The 23,339-nt window shown below is 42.1% G+C and overlaps 2 protein-coding genes across 11 annotated transcripts; both read left to right on the top strand.

The window, feature by feature from the left end:
* Window positions 1–9: 9 nt before the first annotated feature.
* LOC115113029 (uncharacterized) lies at window positions 10–8,511 on the top strand. Of its 8 annotated transcripts, none has more exons than XM_029640229.2 (8): window positions 10–258; window positions 4,442–4,545; window positions 4,971–5,008; window positions 5,138–5,202; window positions 5,438–5,501; window positions 5,672–5,869; window positions 6,988–7,059; window positions 7,770–8,511. In XM_029640229.2, exons 1-8 carry the CDS (start codon window positions 10–12, stop codon window positions 7,871–7,873), a joined length of 894 nt encoding a protein of 297 aa, XP_029496089.1. In that variant the 3' UTR covers window positions 7,874–8,511. The 8 variants fall into 8 exon arrangements, with proteins under 8 accessions (XP_029496089.1, XP_029496080.1, XP_029496139.1 ...); XM_029640220.2 differs by having other exon boundaries at window positions 4,442–4,572; XM_029640279.2 differs by lacking the exon at window positions 10–258 and adding an exon at window positions 832–922 and having other exon boundaries at window positions 4,442–4,572.
* A 593-nt stretch (window positions 8,512–9,104) lies between these two features.
* On the top strand, window positions 9,105–19,934 carry LOC115113012 (PHD finger protein 11-like). Of its 3 annotated transcripts, none has more exons than XM_029640206.2 (16): window positions 9,105–9,342; window positions 13,552–13,656; window positions 13,800–13,933; window positions 14,446–14,480; window positions 14,738–14,823; window positions 15,225–15,246; window positions 15,366–15,448; window positions 15,573–15,595; window positions 15,803–15,873; window positions 16,789–16,867; window positions 17,082–17,107; window positions 17,197–17,258; window positions 17,914–17,980; window positions 18,081–18,467; window positions 18,562–18,633; window positions 18,724–19,934. In XM_029640206.2, exons 1-16 carry the CDS (start codon window positions 9,223–9,225, stop codon window positions 18,798–18,800), a joined length of 1,449 nt encoding a protein of 482 aa, XP_029496066.1. In that variant the 5' UTR covers window positions 9,105–9,222; the 3' UTR covers window positions 18,801–19,934. The 3 variants fall into 3 exon arrangements, with proteins under 3 accessions (XP_029496066.1, XP_029496058.1, XP_064871269.1); XM_029640198.2 differs by having other exon boundaries at window positions 17,908–17,980; XM_065015197.1 differs by having other exon boundaries at window positions 17,197–17,259; window positions 17,900–17,980.
* The last annotated feature ends 3,405 nt before the right edge of the window (window positions 19,935–23,339 follow it).

The following is a 23,339-nucleotide window of genomic DNA, read 5'->3' as shown; positions in this document are numbered from 1 at the left end:
ACCGAAAAAATGGAAAGCAAAAAACATACCACAGAAAACCAGAATTTGACCCAAAAGATAAAAAATAGGGAGCTCAGAATCGTGAAAAACAGGGCACGAGTTAAATCAAATGTATGGGATCATTTTGGAGTAATCGTTAACGCTGACAAACAACATGTGGATGGATTCGCAGCATGTAAAAAGTGCAAGCGGGTGTTAGCTTATGACAGCCATAGAACAGGCACTTCCAGCTTGAAAAAACACATAGAGAAATGCACGGTAAGACGTCTATTGATTGCACAGTAGTAAATTGTAGTGCAAAAAACGTGGAGCTTAAAATGCGCAGCAGGAGGGACAAAGGTGGTTAGCTCGGGTTGTGGCCGTCGGTTCAATTCCACATGGTTCGGGTTGGGGTAGCAGTCTTTCCTAATGGCGGTTTGCAGTCGGGTCCGATAGATCAGTTTGTGCGGTTATGATTTTTATTTTATTTTGGGGCGGCTCAAATTGGACTGTGAGACTTAAAATAAAATGCGTGCTATTGTCAAGCAGAATGCTTGATTTATTATTCTTAAAATGTTGCTTTTGTATGTGTCGGCTATGTGGTGTGGTGAAAACGTTAACCTTTAATCCCAGCACATGCGCAATGAAATGTCGCTGATCCAGACGGCCACCAAAGACTGCAGTTGATAGCTCATAACGATCCTTCCATTACACTAAGAACCAGCAGTTGTGAGATATGGAATGTAGAAGCAGAGACCGTAAAAAATATAGAAGTCACACGTGGAGATATTTAAATGAAATATCTTCCGAAAGTGTGACATGCAAGCTGCAGGCTGTTCTGAAGCGGACGAGCGGTAGCACAACATCCACGTTGAGACATTTAGAAAGGATCTGTGGCTAATACATATCAAAACGCAGCGAGAGCTGATGGCGACCGTTAGAGGTAAGAGTCCTGTAAGTGTTTTATTTCATTCTTAGGCAAACTCATTAAAAAAAGTGTGATATCTGGACTGGTCAAAGACAAGTTTCTCTTCTAGCTCCGCTTGTAAGGCCTACCGTAATTACTCAGAGGTTGCCATACATTGATGCGTCATTAGTTTTGATCCCAAGTGCAGTTAGTACGGTAAATTAGGCGACGTTTGGTCATTCGATAGGAAGAAGCGTAGTGAAAGGGTTTACGCCGCACAAAATGTGTCCACGAAAATAAGACCACAAGTGGGATTTTTGTATGGAGGTCAGTGAGTGTCGATTTTGGTCAACGAAAGTTGCTTGCTACTTGAGGCGTATTTGATCGAAACGAAGTTTAGTAATGGTTAGGTTGTTACGAATGCACTGATAAGTGGACGCACGTGGCAATTTGGAGAGAAACTATCGGAGTTGTGCATCTTGTTCACACGCGGATCTGCCCTCTCATTTGCTAGAATGGTACCACCTGATATTGCCTGTATTCCATATTTGAGGATATGTATTTCCATTGTTAGTGGTCACTCGACTATCTTGTCGAAATAATAGAGCATCTTTGGTCACTCACACCAGAGAGGAAGCGAGAGGATTCATTCCCGTCAAAATCTGTCCGCGGGAATACAGCGATAAACCGACTACATTCCCGCCTTTGGGACAACGACTTTCATTGTTAGGGCGGAGACCAAACCATCTCGTCATTATATACAGTATCTGCGCTCACATTCACGTAGCTCTTTTGGTGAAGGTAACCCATAGGTTACTCTGGTGGTTTGGTTGTTTATTTGTTCTCTTCATTCACAATGTCTACACCAAGTTCACCCAGCTTTGGTTCAGCTGTGTGGCACAGCTTCGACAGAATAGAAGCGGCACTGGCAAAATGTAAACACTGCGACCGGAATATCAGATGTAAAGGAGGTAGCACCAGTGGCATGAAAAGGCATTTAGAGTCTCGGCATCAGGTAAACTGGACCTCCGAAAAGGACTAACGTTACCAGAACAAATTTGAGACATCCGTCTTTTCTGACGCTGTGCTGGTAACCAGACAAAAGCAATGGAGCTATAGATATTGGAGCGCCCAAGAGACCGCAGGTATAAGAGTCGGCACCAAATAGCTATACGTTTTCTGATGTTAAGAGCTATATTTGAGACGACCAATGAAGTTCTTGGAGTTAGATTAGTCATGAATTAATATAATATATCGATTCAATAATCATGCGCACATTTCCGTTACATGGATTTGCGGATATCCGCTTGTAATGCCAGCCGGGAAAAAGTATATATTTTGCTATCTAACCGGTTATTCTTATCGATTTGACCTTCGGTTAAAACCGCACTCTAAATAGTGTTTTTTAACTTGCTAATTTGGCTAGTGCAGCAGAGATCTAAAGGAAAGGTTTTGACTAGATAAAAGCTGTCACAACATAAAACGGAAGCGATGTGACGTGCTCAAAGTAGCACATCTTAGATGTATTTCACCAGAAAAGGCATTGATGTGTATATGTCGGCTTTGCAAAGCAATACTCCGATACAACAACGGCAGCATGTTAAACCACATAACAGATCAATCAAAAACGACCGTCGGGGTAAAGTAGAGAGCTATTATTATTATCATCATCCACCATGTTAGTTTGTCCATTGGATATTAGTACATGTTATTAGCGTACCGGTAAAACTGAAATGAAACGCTGTCTCAAATAACCGCCTAACTGTCCCTTTTAATAGTCGACATACCCTAGTTTAACCATTTAAAATAGGCTACTCTAATCATTCCAATCCCGATTTTAAAGGCAAATACAGTTTAGCGGTATTGTTAGGTGACTTTAGGACCATGTGGACGCCTAGAAACATGAGGCAAGGCTGTTTGTACAGCTAGATGGGTTAGTTCAATGGGCAGAAGTCCTTATTTTGTGTTTCTGGATGGCCAGATTGCTAGCATCAATGAACTCCGTGTGGGGAATCATAGCTTGCTCCTTTCTGCCAGTTTTATCTCGTTCTTGATACCATAATATTGCAAGATTTCGCTAGCTACGTAACCAGCGCTCCCGTGTGGCACAGTAGTTTAAGGCACTGCATCTCAATGCTAGAGAGGTCACTACACACCCTGGTTCGATTGGCAGTCCCATGGGGCGGTGCACAATTGGCCCAGCGTCGTCTGGGTTAGAGTTTGGCCAGGGTAGGCCGTCATAGTTAAAAACAAATTCTTATTTACAGACTTTCCTAGTTAAATAAATAAAACCAACAACCAACAATGTATATGAGACAAGTGCTCATTGTGCAAGTGTATTTGTTTTCAATAAACATTGGAGACAAAATAAAGTTCACATGTTTTTGACAATTTAAGCCAACCCAGTCGGTTTTGCCCCATAGTTACTAAACAACCAACTATGGCTGGCTGGCTGGCTGGCTTTATGGAGAGTAGTGTTGCCATTGCTGCGATGACGTCACACCACCAATTTTCCTTGGTGCAGTCCTGCCGAAGTGTTTTAGTAGATGACTTTGGCTAAGTAACTGCTGTTTGATGTGACATGAATCTAAACTAGTTTTAATCCCGGTGCTGAGTGAGTTCATAGCATCTAATTATTGTGACATGTTGTCGAATGTTAAATCCCATATTGACTGAGGTGAATGAAGCTACAGCAAGGTGATAATGGCTGGAGTCCATTTTGTATGTTTTTGCTATGCTCTAAATTATATTTGGGGGAGGGGGTGAAGTAAATAAAAGGCTCAATTAGATGCCTGTCTCTAACACTCTAATAAAAGTGTGAAGTAAATAAATGCCCTGGCTATTAATTAAAGTTTTACGGGTAGTCTATAAAACCACCCAACAGAATCTTCAGGGACAACATGTACAATTTTAAAACAAAAACCAGCTCAAGCACTTGTTTTGGTATTTGGTTGGGCGACGATATACTGAACAAAAATATAAACACCTCATGCAACGATTTTACTGAGTTACAGTTCATATATAAGTAACTGTATTTAGGCCCTAATCTATGGATTTCACATGGCTATGCAGGTGTGGTGGTGTGACAAAACTGCACATGTTAGTGGCCTTTCATTGTCCCCACCTGTGTAATGATCATGCTGTTTAATCAGCTTCTTGATAGTCCATCTACCATACAGATGTGGCATATCTTGATAAAGTAGAAATGCTTACTAACAGAGATGTAAACAAATTTGTGCACAAACATTGAGAGAAATAAGCTTTTTGTGCACAAACATTGAGAGAAATAAGCTTTTTGTGCACAAACATTGAGAGAAATAAGCTTTTTGTGCACAAACATTGAGAGAAATAAGCTTTTTGTGCACATGGAACAATTGATTTAAAAAAAATCTGCTCATCACTTTACATGTTGCATTTTATATTTGTGTTCAGCGTGTTATGCCCACTAGTGCTTTCTGCTGCATAAATTCACATGGTTAATAGTCAATCTGATTTGGAACATGACATACCATAATGTGTTTTGTTAATGGTTATGTGGTATGAATGATTTTTCAGTCGTTGAAGTACAGCAAAAGAGAAGCTGCAATAAAGGAAGAGACGCTGTCCAAGAAGAGCACACATGAGGATGAGGAGCCACACCCTAAAAGAGGGATGTCAAAGTGGGTACTTTCATTTACTTTTACCAGGTTAGTGTCATTGAGATTAAACATCTATTTTGCAAGAGACCCGGACAAAATAGCAGCACACAAAACATGTACAACAAAGCACTGCAGTTTAATAATGTCAGTTTACTCATTGGTTTTGGTAGGAGGGGTTCAACTAGGAGTCAACACATTGACAGCGCCACAATTCAGTGTATCATGTTTATTGGAAGTTTAAACAATGGTAACACGTTTGTGTAGGCCTACTGTATTAGATTGTCAGAGACCATAATCAAATCTGACAGACTAGTTATATATTTAGTTCATATAAAATGTGTGATTTTAGTTTTTTTTAAATGGCTAAACCTTTGCCAGACTGTACATTGTGTTCTAATGGTTTAACTTTGTATTTCTGTGTTCTTAATGTTCTTAACATCCCCCAGGCAAGAACCCAATACTTCAGAGGTAGCCTTGACAGAAGGTTGGTTTCTGTTGTTGTATTAAGTTTCAATCCAAGATGTCCCGTGTAGTCAAATATGTGGACTTTCAGATTGTCTCATAAGAAGAATATTGTGGTTGTCTCTCATATACTGCTTATTTTATGCTGTAGGTGGGGCTCCAGAGCAGTTTGAGTTTCAGTATGGACTTGAGGGACCAGCATTTGAGAATGGGGAGGTGAGTTGGGAAAGCGTTGCTCAAATAAGTAAATGTTCTTTTACTCTTGTAGTTAGCTGCAGTTAGCCTGGGTGCCAGTCCGTTTCTGTTATCATTCAACTTCTTGTCACTCCAAAAATGATGCTTGACATGACAGAGTGGCATGATGGCACAAACAGATCTGGGACCAGGCTAAGCTACGGCACCTTTACTCCTCATTTCTTCTACTCAAACCTCTTACTTTCTGTCTGGGCAGTCCTCCAAGAGCCATCTGTCCATCAAAGTAGAACAACTGGACTCCCTCCTCCCAGACCAAACAGGTGTGTGGAGGGAGTTGGGACTACAGTGAATGTTTGCACTAAACTAAACAGTGAAGCAAGTGAAAATAATTTGCGGTAGCATTTGGACTATGATAGATTTACCTACATATATACATATCCAATGTACACTTAACAGGAGTTGACTCTTCCCCTTTCTGTTCCATCCCCAGACTCCAGCTGTGGTTCAGGGTCACCTGGGGATTCGGGGCCTCCTGGCTCATCTGGTTCTGGGTCCAATACTAGTCTGGCTTCACAGTTTTTCAAGAAGTGCCACCAGGCAGGCTGCACACAATTCATCTTCTCGGAGTTCGCCTCCCGCCTCAGCATCATCACTGAGAGGATTGCATCCCAGCAGGCCAGCGAGGAAGGTGAGACTGAACACGAGGAATAAAATGGAATGATACGGGCGACTCCTTATCGATAAAACGGTTTGGTACTGTTGTCGGCTAACTAAACTGGAGCATGCACGTTTTCAAAGTGCACTTGTCAACTGTAATACTGCTCCTTGTTGGACGTGTGCTTGTAATACATTTTCATGTTAGTGTCAGTATAGGGGTATGATTCTCACTTGGGGGTGCGAGAGGTCCCGGGTTCAAATCTTGGATGAGCCCCCATTATGTTACGTACGTCTCTTGGAGGAGGGAACACAGCGTCCTGTGGAGTGAAGGAGGTATGAGATTGTAGGTGTGGGTAACGATGACAGAGGCAGAGAATATTACCGTTAACAGGGAATTGATTTCCTTAACACTGTAAATGTGGGGAAAAGGGGCTGGATGGAACCAAAGAAAGTTAGTCCTACCTACCTGTTCTTAACGCCACCTGGCGCGCTAACCAAAATACAGGGGGTGGTCCACACAGCTATTACCTAGTGTGCCTAGATAGTGAATATACTATGGGTATATGTATACCCACAGGCCTCTTGCCTAAACACTCCCTAGGTGCCTTCCCCTTCCCCCCTGGGAACAAAAACAGAATAATTACTCATGTAAAGTGAACAATAGCTTATAGCTTTTCAATCGGTGACGTCACTCGCTCTGAGACCTTGAAGTAGTTGTTCCCCTTGCTCTGCAAGGGCAGCGGTTTTTGTGGAGCGATGGGTAACGATGCTTCGTGGGTGTCAGTTGTTGATGTGTGCAGAGGGTCCCTGGTTCGAGCCCAGGTAGGGGCGAGGAAAGGGGCGTTAGCTAAACTGTTACACATACCTCAGAAGTTACGGCTACAAAATACTTTACAACAAATTTACCAGACTAACAACCAACACAGGACATACAAAGAAGCTCTCTCCTAACAAAGGAACACTGGCTTTTCAAGCTGCAGAAGGAGTTGGTAATTGCAGACAGCTGAATCCCCTGACGAGGGCAGGGTCAGAGCTCCAATCAGCTGCTTGGAATTCAGGAAGCCAGCCTGAAAAACACACATACAAACCCACAACACAGAAACTGGGGAACGTAACAATATTAACCTAAATAATGTCCTGTGTTCACAGATTTCAACCTCACCCTGAAAGTGCTGGAGGCCTCTGGGATGCTGCCAGAGATCTTTACCAAAAGAGATCAAGGTAAAGTATTTTAACATCCCCAAAATGTTTTGCTTGTCAGCAAACAAGTTTTCAAGATGTGAATCTTTCAAAGGGGATGTTTTCTATATTTTGAAAGTTACATATCTTGAAAAATGGAAAAAAGTAAATCATTTGGGGACTATGTCAACAATGGACTAATGAAACAAATACCAGAAGATAGTTTTTGGGTGGAATTTTCCTTTAAGGACAAAAGACACACTTTGTGGTGAATGGAATAAAGTCCCCATAAGTTCACTCCTCATCGGAATTCTGGTTCGGAAGTACAAGTAACCTTGCCTGACACCTGAAGAATATCTTCCCGAGCTAATACCTAGGTGTAACGGATGTGTAACTTAGTTAGCGGTGTTAGCGGTGCGCTCTAAATAGCGTTTCAATCGGTGACGTCACTTGCTCTGAGACTTTGAAGTAGTGGTTCCCCGCTGCTTTTGTGGAGCGATGGGTAACGATGCTTCGTGGGTGACTGTTGTGTGCAGTGGGTCCCTGGTTCGCGCCCGGGTATGGGCGAGGGGACAGTCTAAAGTTATACTGTTACATAGGCTTTAGCTCGATGGGCTAACATAGTCATGTGGCATGCAGGAGACCCTCCGGGCTCGTACCCTGATCGGTCACACCCACTGGCCAGTAGTCAGACAGAGCCCAGAGAACTGCTGTCACCTTGATGCCCTGTTTTTTTATCTCCCCTTTTCCAGAAATGGAGAAGAGACTGAGGGAGCTACAGAGAGAGACTGTAGCGGTGAGGACTGCCAGGTCTGCCATGAGAGATGCTTGTGTCATGAGCTTCACCTCATCATGACGGAGCACCGCTGAAGATCAAAGCAGTTTTATAAGGTGTTATAACCAGGGCCTGTGTTTTCTGACAACTTGACTGAACTAGGAAGGTATAGGACCTGGAGTTTTCCCTGGTCCAATCCCCTCGTCAGGAAAATCCGGGCCCTCCTTTTAACCTTTTAACCAAAATGTAAATATTTCAAACCTTTTGTATTTGACATATTTTTCTACCCATGTTCAAACTTGAACTCTGTGATATTTGAACTCTGACATTTGAATGCAGTTTTTCACCCTGGCCACTAACTTGAGTGGCATGTTATACCTTAAATTGGTAATATAATCTTTTGACAGACATTGGTTCTGAGGTTATTGGTGATGTTTTGATGTTAGTAGGTGATCCTTAGTCTCCCCCTCTGTACTGTATGTTATATGCTCACTAACCCTTAACAGACTTACTATATCCTAATATACTGAATGTGCAAATTAGTCCCAAAAAATTGCCGGTTACTATGTCCACTAGTACTATAAGATAAATTATTTAGAATACACTAATATAGTATACTTGAGAGTAAAGTTGAGACCTGTGACGTTCTGAGAATGAATTAAACTTGTTATGTAAATGGGTTGTGATTATTTCAGAAATAAAAAATGTCCTGAACTTGATTTTTTTTACAGTAAATGGTACAAATTACAAGGTTTCTGCACATGCTCTACAATGGAAAGGGAGAAAACAACTAAGTGGCAAAGATAATTTCTCAGAATGTATTGTTATACCAGGGTTCCAACTTTTCTGAGAAAAAACAGATTTAAACATTTTCATTGTTTGACATAAAACACCCGGAAATGAGCTCTAATTGATTTTAATTTAAATATTTTCCCAACTATTCATAAGCTTAAGAGACACGTGATGGTAACAAGTCAGCAAGGTTTGAAATTAACCGCGCGGTGGGGTGATGGTACACCATTGCATTTTATCGATGGAAATTTGAATGCACAGAAAGACCATGACGAGATCCTTTTCTTTTAGGGCGTCTTTGACCAACAGATGCATATCTGTATTCCCAGTCATGTGAAATCCATAGATTAGGGCCTAATTTATTTCAATAGACTGATTTCCTCATTAACTTAATTGTTGCGTTTATTTTTGTTAAGTATAGTTGACGATCCCTGCCGTTTACTGATGGCAGTAAACCCCCCCAAAGTAGAATGAAACCAAAACCACACCGAGACTTGCCTCGACAACATTTCTGAAGAAGCGAAACCGGATGCCCAGCCAACACGGAATTTCTTAGTGGCAGACTGGCGGAGGTTGGCGCGAACAATTTTCTGATTTGGGGAAGTTGTTGCGAAAGATAATACACGAACACCTGCAGGATGGGTACGGATCAACATGGCAAGAAAGTCCAATGCGTACTTTGTCTAACGTCCGAGGAAAATCGGACAACTGGACCGTTATCAACGAAAGGTTCTATCACCGCTCATCAGAACTGTTTGGTAAGGTTAAAAGCTCTATTGCTGCGACCTGTTATTGAAACTACACGGATAATTTTGCTGCTGATAGGCTAGCAAAGAGAACTAAAACGAGTTAACAGGGTTTTCCAAACTCAGTCCTCTTGACCCCAAGGGGTGCACGTTTGAGTTTTTTCGCCAACACTCGAGATCCCCAATGGATCGTTTTTGTGTATTCCCTAGCACTACACAGCTGATTAAAGTAATCATCAAGATTTGATCATTTGAATCAGCTGTGTAGTGTTAGGGCGTGCACCCCTTGGGGTCCAGGGGACCAAGTTTGGGAAACACTGAGCTAACACGCTATGGTGGACAGTGGGGCCGCAGGGTTTCTAAACCCAGAGATGCAACATCGCGAGAGTTCCGGGAACGTTAGCGGAACTTACCGGTTTAGGAAGGCAATTGGGTGTGTTAGGAAATTCACTCTGCAAAATTGTAATTATTCGCCTCATCTCCTCATGCCTTTTGCACACAATGTATATAGACTCTCTTTTTTATTTTTCTACTGTGTTATTGACTTGTTAATTGTTTACTCCATGTGTAACTCTGTGTTGTCTGTTCACACTGCTATGCTTTATCTTGGCCAGGTCGCAGTTGTAAATGAGAACTTGTTCTCAACTAGCCTACCTGGTTAAATAAAGGTGAAATAAATAAATAAAAACTCTAGAGTGCGCTCTGAACGAAAGCTCTTAATTTACGAACGACCAGAGCGCACTCTAGAGTGAATTTACTAACACACCCAATTGCCTTCCTAAACCGGTAAGTTCCGCAAACTTCTCAATCCTAAAGCCCATTTTAATTTAAAAATTATTATTTTTTTTAAACTTAATATCGAAGGAGTCCCTTTGATTTGACAGCGTGCACATGCGCAAGACAACCGTTATGCCTTTGCTAGACAACGTCGCCATGACAATAATACCTACGAGTGTGATCGAGGGTTTTCTATTGGAGGAGCAGTTTTAGCCCATCTTCATACTGCACTGTTTTTGGTCGGGCTCTATTTGGGCTTGGTTACGATAGGAGACCACTAAAGAAGAGACAACCTTTACAAGTTTGATAGGCTGCATGGCTTTGTGGTTTACTTTCCCATTTAAATTCTAAATGAGGTTAGCCCTAGGCAAAGATCTTCTCTGGCCTAGGTTGGAGATGTGGGCCAGTTATTTGGGGGTAATACTGAACGATTAACCGACATATTTAGTTGTTATTAAACAACTAAGTAACGGACGCCTTTTCTCTAGAGAAATCAAATCATTCATGAGAGAAATCAACTCAAGAACCACGTGGGACGCTGAGCGAAAGGGAGTTTTCATTAAGTAAATCATTAAGCAAATATTCAACCTAGTTCAGCGCAAACGTAATAATTAACTACAATGACCATAATCCATTGGGCCTGTTTTTTTCCCGTTTCGTAATTAGTTCAACAGCCACAAAATCATAAATCCCTCCTACTACATTAGGTTGGATGCACGTAGACCGCATGAGAGAGGAATGTACACAACAACGACGAGGTAGAGGGATAAGTAATTCCTCGTCGTTTGAAAGTATTCCTCGTCGTCTTTGAAGAACGAGTCAAATGATATTGTCAGACAACTCTGCAGCTAGCCTAGCTAAATAGGATGACTGAAGACAGGACCGTATGGGGAGAAAGTTCAAATCAAATTTGTCAAATGCGCCAAAAACAACAAGTGTACCTTACCATGAAATGCATACTTAAAAGCTCTTAATCAACAATGCAGTTTCAAGAAAATAGATTTAAGAAAATTAACTAAAGTAAAACAATAACGAGGCTATATATAACCTTAGGGGTTACCTGTGCCGAGTCAATGTATATAGTCCAGGTGGCCATTTGATGATTTGTTCAGCAGTCTTATGGCTTGGAGGTAGAAGGAGCCTTTTGGACCTAGACTTGGAGCTCCAGTACCGCTTGCCATGCAGTAGCAGAGAGAACAGTTTCACTTGGGTGGCTGAAGTCAAACATTTATTTGGTCTTTCCTCTGACACCGACTAGCATAGAGGCCCTGGATGTCAGGAAGCTCGGCCCCAGTGATGTACTGGGCCGTACGCACTACCCTCTGAGGCGCCCTATGGTCGGATGCTGAACAGTTTTACATACCAGGTGTAGATGCAGAACTTTTTGAGCATCTGAGGACCCATGCCAAATGTTTTCAGTCTCCTGAGGGGTAATAGACATTGTCATGCCCTCTTCACGACTGTCTTGGTGTGTTTTGACCATGATAGTTTGTTGGTGATGTGGACACCAAGGAACTTGAAGCTCTCGACCTGCTCCACTACAGCCCTGTTGATGTTAATGGGGGCCTGTTCGGCCCTCCTTTTTCTGTTGTCCACGATTAGCTCTTTTGTCTTGCTCACGTTGAGGGAGAGGTTGTTGTCCTGGCACCACACTTCCAGCCTATAGGCTGTCTCATCGTTGTCGGTGATCAGGCCTACCACCGTTGTGTTGTCAGCAAACTTAATGATGGTGTTTGATTCGTGCTTGGCCACGCAGTTGTGGGTGAACAGGGAGTACAGGAGGGGACTAAGCATGCACCCCTGAGGGGCCCCTGTGTTGAGGATCCGCATGGCAGATGTGTTGTTGCCTCCCCTTACCACCTGGGTGCGGCCCGTCAGGAAGTCCAAGATCCAGTTGCAGAGGGAGGTGTTCAGTCCCAATGGTCTTTATCTTAGTAATGAGCTTTGTGGGCACTATGGTGTTGAACGCTGAGCTATAGTCAATGAACAGCATTCACACATAGGTGTTCCTTTTGTCCAGGTGGGAAAGGGCAGTTTGGAGTACAATTGAGATTGCGTCATCTGTGGATCTGTTGGGGCGATATGCGAATTGGAGTGGGTCTAGGGTTTCTGGGATGATGGTGTTGATGTGAGCCATGACCAGCCTTTCAAAGCACTTCATGGCTACAGACGTGAGTGCGACGGGGCGGTAGTCATTTAGGCAGGTTACTTTGGCGTTCTTGGGCACAGGGACTATGGTGGTCTTCTTGAAACATGTAGGTATTACAGACTCAGTCAGGGAGAGTTTGAACATGTGAGTGAAGACACTTGCCAGTTGGTCCGCGCTTTGAGTACACATCCTGGTAATCCTTCTGGCCCCACGACCTTGCGAATGTTGACCTGGCTAAATGTCTTGCTCACATCGGCTACGGAGAGCTGTTTGGCTGCTACTGTCTGAGCAGAGATGAGATTACTTTAAGGAATTCAAAATAATAAAGTAATCAAATAAAAACAAAGTAATATATAAAACTTGAAACATTGTATTATTTCATAGTAATTTCCTAATCTATTTATGTCTACCCCAGGGTTTCCCCAAACTCAGTCCTGGGTGTCCCCCAACTGCTCCCCAGTGGCATAGCGGTCTCAGGCACTGCATCTCAGTGCTACAGACCCGGGTTTGATCCCTTGCAGTATCACAACTGGCCGTGATCGGGAGTCTCATAGGGCAGTGCACAATTGGCCCAGCATCGCCCGGGTTAGGGGAGGGTTTGGCTGGGGTAGGCCGTCATTGTAAATAAGAATTTGTGCTTAACTGTCTTGCCTAGTTAAATAAAGGTTAAATGTAAAAATTAATTGTGCTGAGCGATTACAGTGCTTTTCTAGGTCGTTTTGGTTAGACCAGAGTTTCCCAAACTCGGTTCTGGGGACCCACCGGGTGCACGTTTAGTTATTTGCCCTAGCACCACACAGCTGATTCAAATAACCAACTATGACCGAGTTTGGAAACCCTGCATTAGGGGAAAAATATACTCGTCAGCAGAGCGGAGAGAAAATCCCCCACCCCAAAACATCTTCCCGCGGCCATGCATTCCTTATGTTTAGTACAACTATCATACACACTCAGAACCCCCAAAATACCATGCATGGCGCCCAAAAATAACATCCATTGTTTGTTTGTAAACAATGTAATTGTAAACAAACACTGAATGGCTTCAAAACATGGTTAAAACTAATGTTGATCCCAAGGATGGTCAGTCCTCCCATCCACAGCTCTGTGAATTTGATTGTTTACCTAACATTTAGACCTATTATGTGTTTTATTTGTATTTTTGGCGGGAGATATACGTGTTATGTAACCACTCAAATTCATAGATGCAAGGACTGACCATCTATGATAATCCCAGATTGTTGTTTGAATCCTAGATTGCCCCTTTAACTCTCTGCTCTGTGTTGTCTGAATTGCAGCTGTATTCATCAGGGATTATTTGCCAGAATTCGCCAGAGTTTGACGACTTGTTTGGTTTCTCTGTGGAAGACGTCCTTAACGAGTTGAAGAGGGGAAACAGACTGGTGAGGTTATTTTATTTTCCTTTGGTTGTTTGAAGGAATTAAGTCTGTTTTCGTCAGATCAACTAGTTATGTATGATGTTTAGTTTAATCTAATGTAGCCATTACAACAAACTGTTGCTTACAGTACTTTTTCTCCTCCCCAGATTTGTTACAGATGTAAGAAGAAGGGTGCCACGGTGGGATGTGAGGTGAAGCGTTGTAAGAAGTCCTACCACTACCCCTGCGCTGTGCGAGATGGGGCCCAAAACGTCGATGACCACACAGAAGAGAAGTTTACGTAAGTGCGAGGCACAACGTCTTTTCTTTCTAAACAACTGGGAAATATATTTTTCAACTTCATTGCAAATGAGAGGTGGTTCTCACTTAGCAACTTAAAGGGATACTTCAGGATTTTGGCAATGAAGCCCTTTATTTATTTCGTTGAAATTTTGCAGGATGAATTATTTTGAGATGCACCATCTTGTTTTCAAGTGTCCAAATGAAAAAGCAAAACAAATAAACAATCATTATCTACTTCCCCAGAGTCAAATGAACGTGTGGATGCCATTTTTATCTCTCTGCGTGCTGGTGGAAGGAAGTTGCATACTAGGGTTAGCGCGATGCGCTACCATAGACTTTCAGTCATTGCGCTAATGATAGTTAGCATTGACTCGCGAAACTACCTCTAGCTTCCTTCATACTGGGTGCAGAGACATACAAATGGCATCCATGAGTTCATCTGACTCTGGGGAAGTAGATAAAGGTCATGAGCATGTTATGGGTCTCTATGACTGTCTCTGTATTTTACAGGTTGTACTGTCTGAAGCATAATCTGGCGATAGCAGGTGAGTTGGCTGGTTCATGCCTGTAGGCTACCTGAGTAACTGTTACTATAGTAGACATCAATTCATTTGTTTATCCCAATATCCATCTGGTTGTGTTTAGTTGATTTAAATACCTATTCGTCCATCAGGGCAAATCTTCCTGTCTTTGTACACAAACACGCAGCCTCTGCCGGTCCAGCTGGCAGTTCCAGCAAAAAGCTGTAAGTTAGAGGTTTTTCTTTCAATTGTTAATGAGGGATGTTTCTGTCTCAACACAGCAACCAATGAAACAGTGAGTAGAGCTTTGTCTACCAACGGTGATTCAGACAAAACGATGAACAACAATGGAGAAACGTCACCCAAGGTCTGTATTCCACTGACTGTACTGTAATAACACACATACAGGACCATTGTGGAATGGATAGTTAATAGCTAGGCCTTTATATGACTGATTACCTGGTCACCATCATTGAAGCACATCATCCAGCTAAATTCTGAGAAGCAAAAACAAATAAATGAATCAATTTCCGTTCCCATTTCCAACTGTTTTGTCTGGTCTGTGAGAGGAAAGAGGAAAGCCTCAGTCTAGAGCACATCGACAGTGGCATTGTCAAGTGAGTATGAGGCGTTTTTCATTCCAAAACAACATCTTTGCTCCTTAATTTCTATCATTAATGTCAGTACAGTGCTTTATTATTTAGTTGTGAGAGCCTGGCATGTCTGTCTTTGTCACTTAGGCTGTATTGTAAAAAGCATAAACCACAGGCGTTGCAGAAAGAGCTGAAAGGTGAGTCATTTGTCTCCATTGACTCACATCAACATAGACTTGACTTCTCCTTTGGTTGTGTTTCCCTGTAGTTTAAAGATCAGATTTATCATGTAGAAATTTATGTTTCAATTGTGAAGGACTTGATGCAGTGGCAGGACCCTCATCTTACCATAGTGACTCCAACATGTCTAGTAAACGACGGCAGAAAGAAACACCCAAGGTGTGTATTTAGCTGTTGAGAATGGATGTGTCTTCAGTTAACAAAGTCATGGAATATGCTCATGTAATCATATATGATAATATCATAGTGAACCGTAATCTCTTTGCTTTTGCTGTTGGAACAGAGACGGTTGAGCTGCTCTAGCACGTAAGTATGGAATTCATGTTTGCATGTTGAAGTTGGGTGGTCTGTTTCTTTGATGCTGACCTGCCCTGTTCTGTTTCGCTTTTTGAGTGCATGTAGATTTATTAACATTCTTTGCTGTCAAAAAGTGAAATATGTAAATATGTCTCTTTAATTCTCTGGACACTATTTTTCTGAACACTGTGCAAGTTGTTACTTTTTCTGTCACAGACCGGAAGTGAAATCATCAAAAAAGTCCAGAAAGTGGAGCAAGAGTATTCAGAACGATTTCTCAAACTCAGGTTACTTTATTTTTCCAGTAGGCTCCCTTTTCATTATCTTGATTGTTGTCGATTTATATTTATACTGAACAAAAATGTAAATGCAACATACAACAATTTCACAGAGTTACAGTTCATATAAGGAAATCAGTCAATTGAAATAAGTTCATTAGGCCCTAATCTATGGATTTCACATGACTGGGCAGGGGTGTAGCCATGGCCCACCCACTGGGGAGCCAGGCCCAGCCAATCAGAATGAGTTTTTCCCCACAAATTATTACAGACAGAAATACTCCTCAGTTTCATCAGCTGTCCAGTGGCTGGTCTCAGACAATCCCACAGATGATGAAGCCAGATGTGGAGGTCCTGGGCTGGCTTGGTTACATGGGGGCTGAGGTTGTGAGGCCGGTTGGATGTACTGCCAAATTCTCTAAAATGACGTTGGAGGGGGCTTATGGTAGAGAATTAACATTAAATTCTCTGGCAACAGCTCTTGTGGACATTCCTGCAGTCAGCGTGCCAATTGCACACTCCCTCAAAACTTGCTACAGTGCTACAGGCGCGCTTGCTACAATGCTACAGAGACATCTGTAGCATTGTGTTGTGTGACAAAACTGCACATTTTAGTGGCCTTTTATTGTCCCCAGCACAAGCTGCACCTGTGTAATGATCATGCTGTTTAATCAGCTTCTTGATATACCACACCTGTCCGCTGGATGGATTATCTTGGCAAAAGAGAAATGCTCAATAGCAGGGATGTAAATACATTTGTGCAAGAAATATGAGAGAAATAAGCTTTTTGTGCATCTGGAACATTTATAGGGTCTTATCTCAAGAAACACTTTACATGTAGCATTTATATTTTTGTTCAATATAGTTTTTACAAAGACGAGTGATGCATTGCATTGATTAGTATTTGTGTATGTTCTGTAACAGACGGAGTTGTGAATGGAATTGACATGGAGTTAGCCCCTTTGGAGTCTGATCTAGAAGACAGTGTGTTCTCTGAACACAGGTAATGATGATGGCGCTCCAGTCTGGTATCAATAAAACTACTGTTTAGTCTGATGGGTATGAAAACCCAATCATGACACATGTTATCTTTTCAGTGTTGAGGCGGTTCCTGTGTAGGCCAAATATTCTAGAAGGGGGGGGGGGGAGATAACAGTTGCCTGCCTCTGTATTGTACAGTGACGTTAGAAAAATAACATTGCTCTCTTACATCCCAGAAATCATGCTGTGGCTCTCACCAGAGGTAAAACATGTCAGGGTACACGCACACAGCATATTGCCAGGAGGTTGAATATCAAACCTGATAATAACAAAACCACTGGTTTTCCTCAGGATGTCAGCCAGAACCTGAACACAGAGACGATAGCGATGGGGACCATACAGTCATAGACTCAGTGAGTTACACAACTCTGACTATTCTTGTCCAACACTTCCTGTAGCATTACTGTGTCTCTATCCTGGTCCTAAACTATTGGTTTGATCATTACTGTATCTCTATACTGGTCCTAAACTATTGGTTTGATCATTACTGTCTCTATCCTGGTCCTAAACTATTGGTTTGATCATTACTGTATCTCTATACTGGTCCTAAACTATTGGTTTGATCATTACTGTATCTCTATACTGGTCCTAAACTATTGGTTTGATCATTACTGTGTCTCTATCCTGGTCCTAAACTATTGGTTTGATCATTACTGTGTCTCTATACTGGTCCTAAACTATTGGTTTGATCATTACTGTGTCTCTATCCTGGTCCTAAACTATTGGTTTGATCATTAAACTATTGGTTTGATCATTACTCTATCCTGGTCATTACTGTGTCTCTATCCTGGTCCTAAACTATTGGTTTGATCATTAAATCTATACTGGTCCTAAACTATTGGTTTGATCATTACTGTGTCTCTATCCTGGTCCTAAACTATTGGTTTGATCATTACTGTGTCTCTATCCTGGTCCTAAACTATTGGTTTGATCATTACTGTGTCTCTATACTGGTCCTAAACTATTGGTTTGATCATTACTGTATCTCTACTGGATGCTGAGTCTCAGAGTCTGTTGCTGCCTGTGAGGCTGTGTGTGGTGTCTGAACAACCCTCTCAGGACACAAACCTCTCAGGTAACTACTCACCTTCTACACTCCTTACTATCCCTACTTATCAGTTTAGTCTTGGAAAAGCTTTGATAATGCAGACATTTTTTGTTCTCTCTCCTCTCAGTGTGCAGTTCTCAGCCGTGTTCTGTGGCTAGTCCTGGTTCACCTGTCCTCTCTGGTCGACAGGGCAGCTCTCTCACACTTGGTCCCATCTCATCTGTCCACTCTGGTCCACTCAATGTCACCAACACACCTACTCGTACCAGTCCACCAGTCTCACCTGATTGCTGTTTCACCCCTGTGTCCTCTCCACACTCTGTATCCAATCATCCCCTGGCTGGGCCCGGAGGCCTGGGTTCACCTATTGGTTCTGGCTCTGACTCTGCAGCCAGCAGAGTGTTCTGGAGAAGGTGTAACGAAGCAGGCTGTACACAGTCCATTTTCACCACCTTCTTCTCTGACATGGTCAGCATCTCCAATAGGATCCTGTCGGATAAGGCCAGTCAGGAGGGTGAGTGGCACGGTTGGGTTGTATAAAATAAAACCAAATTAATCCATGTTGGGAGCATATTATCAGAATCGGTGACTTTGTTTCTCGCTCTCAGATTATGATCTCTCTCTGAGAGTGATGGAGGCTTCTGGAAAATTATCACAGATGCTCTCAGAGCAAGAGAGAGGTGAGAATTGGTGGTTTAATTATTGGTGTACAGTAGTTTTCATAGCATTGTGTGAATGTTAAATCTAATGTATTCTCCCCCTTTGTTCAGAGTTTAAGAAGAAGCAAATGGAGTTACAGAGCGCTACGGCAGCCATAAGGGATGCCAGGTCAGCCCTGAAGAGATAAGCAGCCCTGCCAGATCAACTACAACCCCCATAATCCACCTTCCCTCATTCAGTTCATTGGCATCACAAGATTTTATGGGGTGCATTATGCAGCCATATTGAGAATTTGATTTCACAATAGTTTTCACGTAGATCCACTTTCTTACCTTGTCAATATTATAATCCCCCCCAAAAAGTACTGTTGTTCTTTATACTGTATGTTCAAACTCCGAGACCGAGAACCAATTATGAAACAAGAGGCTGCCATTTTGCTTGCCAGTAACAAAAGGATGTTTTACCTTTAAACAATATATATTTTTATATAAATATATATTTCTATGAATAGATCCCAAAAATTGTTGCTATTGTGTTGATAGCAAGTATACAAAACATTAAGAACACCTTCTCTTTCCATGCCATAGACTGACCAGGTGAATCCAGGTAAAAGCTATAATCCCTTATTGATGTCACTTGTTAAATCCACTTCAATCAGTGTAGATGAAGGGGAGGAGACAGGTTAAAGAAGGATGTTTTAGCCTTGTGACATGGCTTGTGTATGTGTGCCATTCAGAGGGTGAATGGACATGGCAAACGATTTAAGTGCCTTTAAACGGGTAACCACCCAAATGACAGCCAGCCAATCATACTGGTTTGTGTCAAGAACTGCAACATTGCTGGGTTTTTCACACTCAAAACACTTTCCCGTGTGTATCAAGAATGGTCAACCACCCAAAGGACATCCAGCTTTACACTACTATGGAGTCAACATGGGCCCACATCCCTGTGATACTCTTTCGACACCTTGTAGAGTCCATGCCCTGATGAATTGAGGCTGTTCTGAGAGCAAAAGGGGGTGCAACTCAATATTGTGTTCCAAATGTTTAGTATACTCAGTGTATATTTGTATGTGAAATTGTTGCATTGCGTAGTACCTCAAAGCATTCATTTCAATCATTTTTATATCCCGGACTGAAATTTTTAACATCTTCTGTACCTAGAACTTGTTATCTACATGATTAGGGTTTAGAGTTATTCCTAAATCCTATGGGTAGGAACAACTTGCATGTGTCTAATTGCTCATCCACTTCTTTTAACCGCACTGTTACTTGTTTACACACTTTTTATTCATTCAGTAATAAATGAAGAACCAAACTTGTCTGTGGCAGATTAGAGTTCCCTTATTCCAAAACACCACACTTGGATTTGAACCATGAACATTCTGCATGGCAATCGGCATGTTATGCCCTCCACCCTCACTATTACATCATGCTGTAAGCTATGGTCTAAAGTACTTAAGTTGTTTTTTGTGGTATCTTTACTTTACTATTTATATATTTTACTTTACTACATTCCTAAAGAAAATGTACTTTTTACTCCATATATTTTCCCTGATACCTAAAAGTACTCGTTACATTTTGAATGCTTAGCAGGATAGGAAAATGGTCTAATTCACATATTTATCAAGAGAACATCCCTGGTCATCCCTATTGTCTCTGATCTGACGGACTCACTAAACAGGCATAATTTACAAAGAGTTTGTGAGTGTTGGAGTGTGCCCCTGGCTATCTGTCCAAAAACATAAATGGTGCTCTTTGCTTAATAAGGAATTAGAACGGGTTTATACTTTTACTTTTGAAACTTAAGTATATTTACAATCAAATACCTTTAGACTTTTACTCAAGTAGTATGTTACTGAGTGACTTTCACTTTCATTTTCAATTAAGGTATCTTTACTTTTACTCAAGTATGAGAATTGGGTACTTTTTCCACCACTGTAAACCTGGTGTTTAGGCCAATCATATAAGCTCTGAAAAAGATCTGATGTGATTGGTCAAAAGAGCAATTAGTGAAAAAATATACAAGTTGGGCTGTCTGTCCAAACACAATGCAATCCACGCTCATATTTTGATTGGGATTCAATCATGTTTGTAGACAAGCAGCTTTCAAAGGCAACGTTACCATGTTCCAGGATAAACGCTGCATATGTCGGTTCATTTGAAAACTACTGGAAGTCAAGTGCACTATTTTAGCATGGTTTCAGATTGTCTGCCTTTATTAGGCTATTGTGAAAAGAAAGGACATCAACAAGATGACTATTTTTTTGACTCTCACCTGGGGTGTTTTCAGTTGGATTAAACGTTTGCTGCGTTGAGTGACGGTTTGTACGGAAGGAATCCTTTCCCCAAAACGTTCTTCAACGTTCTGGAACAGACTTTGTAGTATGTTTGCTCCGTTTGCTGAGGGTGGCTTGAAGCAATGAGTGACTTATTTAAAAGGGCACAGGTGCACAAACCCAACTCTCCATTTTCAACTGGTCATTCAGAACATCAACGTTTTCCATTTAGTTGAAAACTGCACACTATTTTTCCGTACTGAACGCAGCCCTGGACTCCAACCACTGAACTGTCATCTAACCCAGGTGTGTCAAATTTCATTCCACGGAGGTCCCAGTGTGTCTGCAGGTTTGAGTTTTTTCCTTTCAATTAAGACCTAGACAACAAGGTGAGGGGAGTTCCTTACTAATTAGTGACCTTAATTCTTCAAGTACAAGTACCACTGCTCCCCCCCTGTCAACCCTCGTGCCACACAGTTTGGGCACCACTGATCTAACTGATCAAAGGTGTTCTGTTCTGCCCTTGAGGTAAAGTGGCCTTCAGAACTGGGTCCAATAAGGAACACTACTGAGCTGGTCAGTGTATTTTTATTGGTTCAGCAGTCTGGGGTCATATTGAGAAAGGCCAACTGGCACTTCATACAATTGGCATAGTCATGTTATAGTCATAGAAATAAATGACTGATTGTTGGAATGGAATCAAAACTGGAACCAGACACTCGTCAAAGCAACCGTGACCCAGCCGTCTCACACTCCGTATGTCAGTAAATATATCTACAAATTATTTTTAATAAGCATCATAAAAATAGGCAATTATAATATTCCTGTACAATATTTCTGTACAGCTAAGATACTGTATAGTGCATACATTACTGAAAAGTAACAATACCGTATGTCTGAAATCATCTCTAACATCTTTCAACACAGGCTGAAAATACTGCATCCAATAACTCAGCCAACCCAATGTTCTCCAGGAACTATTTGGTTAGCTAGCTAGCGATTTGTTTTGCCATATTAGTATTGACATGAAATCAGTCAAAACGCCTAAAAACAACACGTGGTATAAAACTAGCCAAAACGAACCAGGTAGGATTCCGCCCAAGGCAGCTTCGTGTCGTTGTCTCTAGCTAGTTGATCGTTCAGAATCATCACAAAGCACGGACTCATCGATGCGTGCGCAGTATTTTCATGATGTCGGCACAATTGGAAATTACCTTGACATTTTTACGTGGCTCTTCCGCGATATGGATTGAATCCAGCCCTATGACAAGACAAACATTTTATAACCTGAGACCCTCTTCATTTTGGAGCATGGATATCACCAGAGTGATATCTGGCCATAGTGATAAGATACATACTCAATCTCACACACTCTCCCACAACCCACTGCACATCAGGAAGTGCAGATGTGCTCCTCACTTGTCAAGAACAAACTCAATCCACACGTACGATTGGAAGGAACAATGGGAAAATTAAAAAACTGGCCTTCAGAGACGCAGGATGAAACTACCAAATCGCAGAGGGAGACAGAAGATGATATCCCTATCTAATAGGTCCTCTGAACAATTATTTAACAACCCTAATACAGTGGTTAGGGTAGCTTCTTCTGAATGTCCTTTGCCACCAATCTCATGTGCAGTAGACAGACAACCAGAAGCAGGCACTGTGGCTAACACTAAGGCAAATGGTACAGCTGGGTGGCTCTGTATCAGACTGCAGGCCAGGGCCTTGTTAGCGCAGCTTTAACATAGCCCCCTTTGAGGGAGACTGTGGGAGGAGAATCTGCGTGGTTCAGTGGTCAGTTCGGGTTCCACAGCAGCTGGCTCTGCAGATTAACTCTTTGAACAGGATGCATTGGATATGCCAGAAGGCCACAGTCTGGTTCACCGCCGTTAGGGGGTGCACACAGAACTTAAAGCAGAACTGCTCCAGATCCGAGAAACACGACAAGGTTAAACAGGAAATAGGATGTTAACACTCCAACCATCACACTGGAATAGGAATTCAACCAGAACTCAACTGACCCTAACCCTCCTGGGTCGTGTTCAGTAGGCACGAAATGGAAGAAAACGGTCTGAAACTGGGGGGGTACTAATTAAACCTGTCCAATGACAAACACTCGTCCTTCTTTGCTACGGTGTTCCTTAGTGAACACGTCTCTGGACTAGGCTTGGTAGAAGTTGCACTAATGAACACAACCCTGGAGTGCGCTTGGTAGAAGTTGCTCCTAACCACAGCTACAGGGTGAAATATGATAATGCAGATTGGATAAAGGGTTACCTGTTGCTAGGTGTGGGGGTGGGACTGACCTCTGGGTCGTGGCACACAGCGAGACTCTCTTGATGATGTACTGACAGGCAGTTGTCACAGTAGGCCGTGGCCAGGTCCAGCAGACCCAACACAACGATACAGGATAGACAGCCTGGATCACTGTTGACGTTGGATGTT

The sequence above is a fragment of the Oncorhynchus nerka genome, linkage group LG3 (genome assembly GCF_034236695.1).
Source record: "Oncorhynchus nerka isolate Pitt River linkage group LG3, Oner_Uvic_2.0, whole genome shotgun sequence".
Taxonomy (NCBI): Eukaryota; Metazoa; Chordata; class Actinopteri; order Salmoniformes; family Salmonidae; genus Oncorhynchus; species Oncorhynchus nerka.
This window is presented reverse-complemented; position numbering and strand designations above follow the sequence as displayed.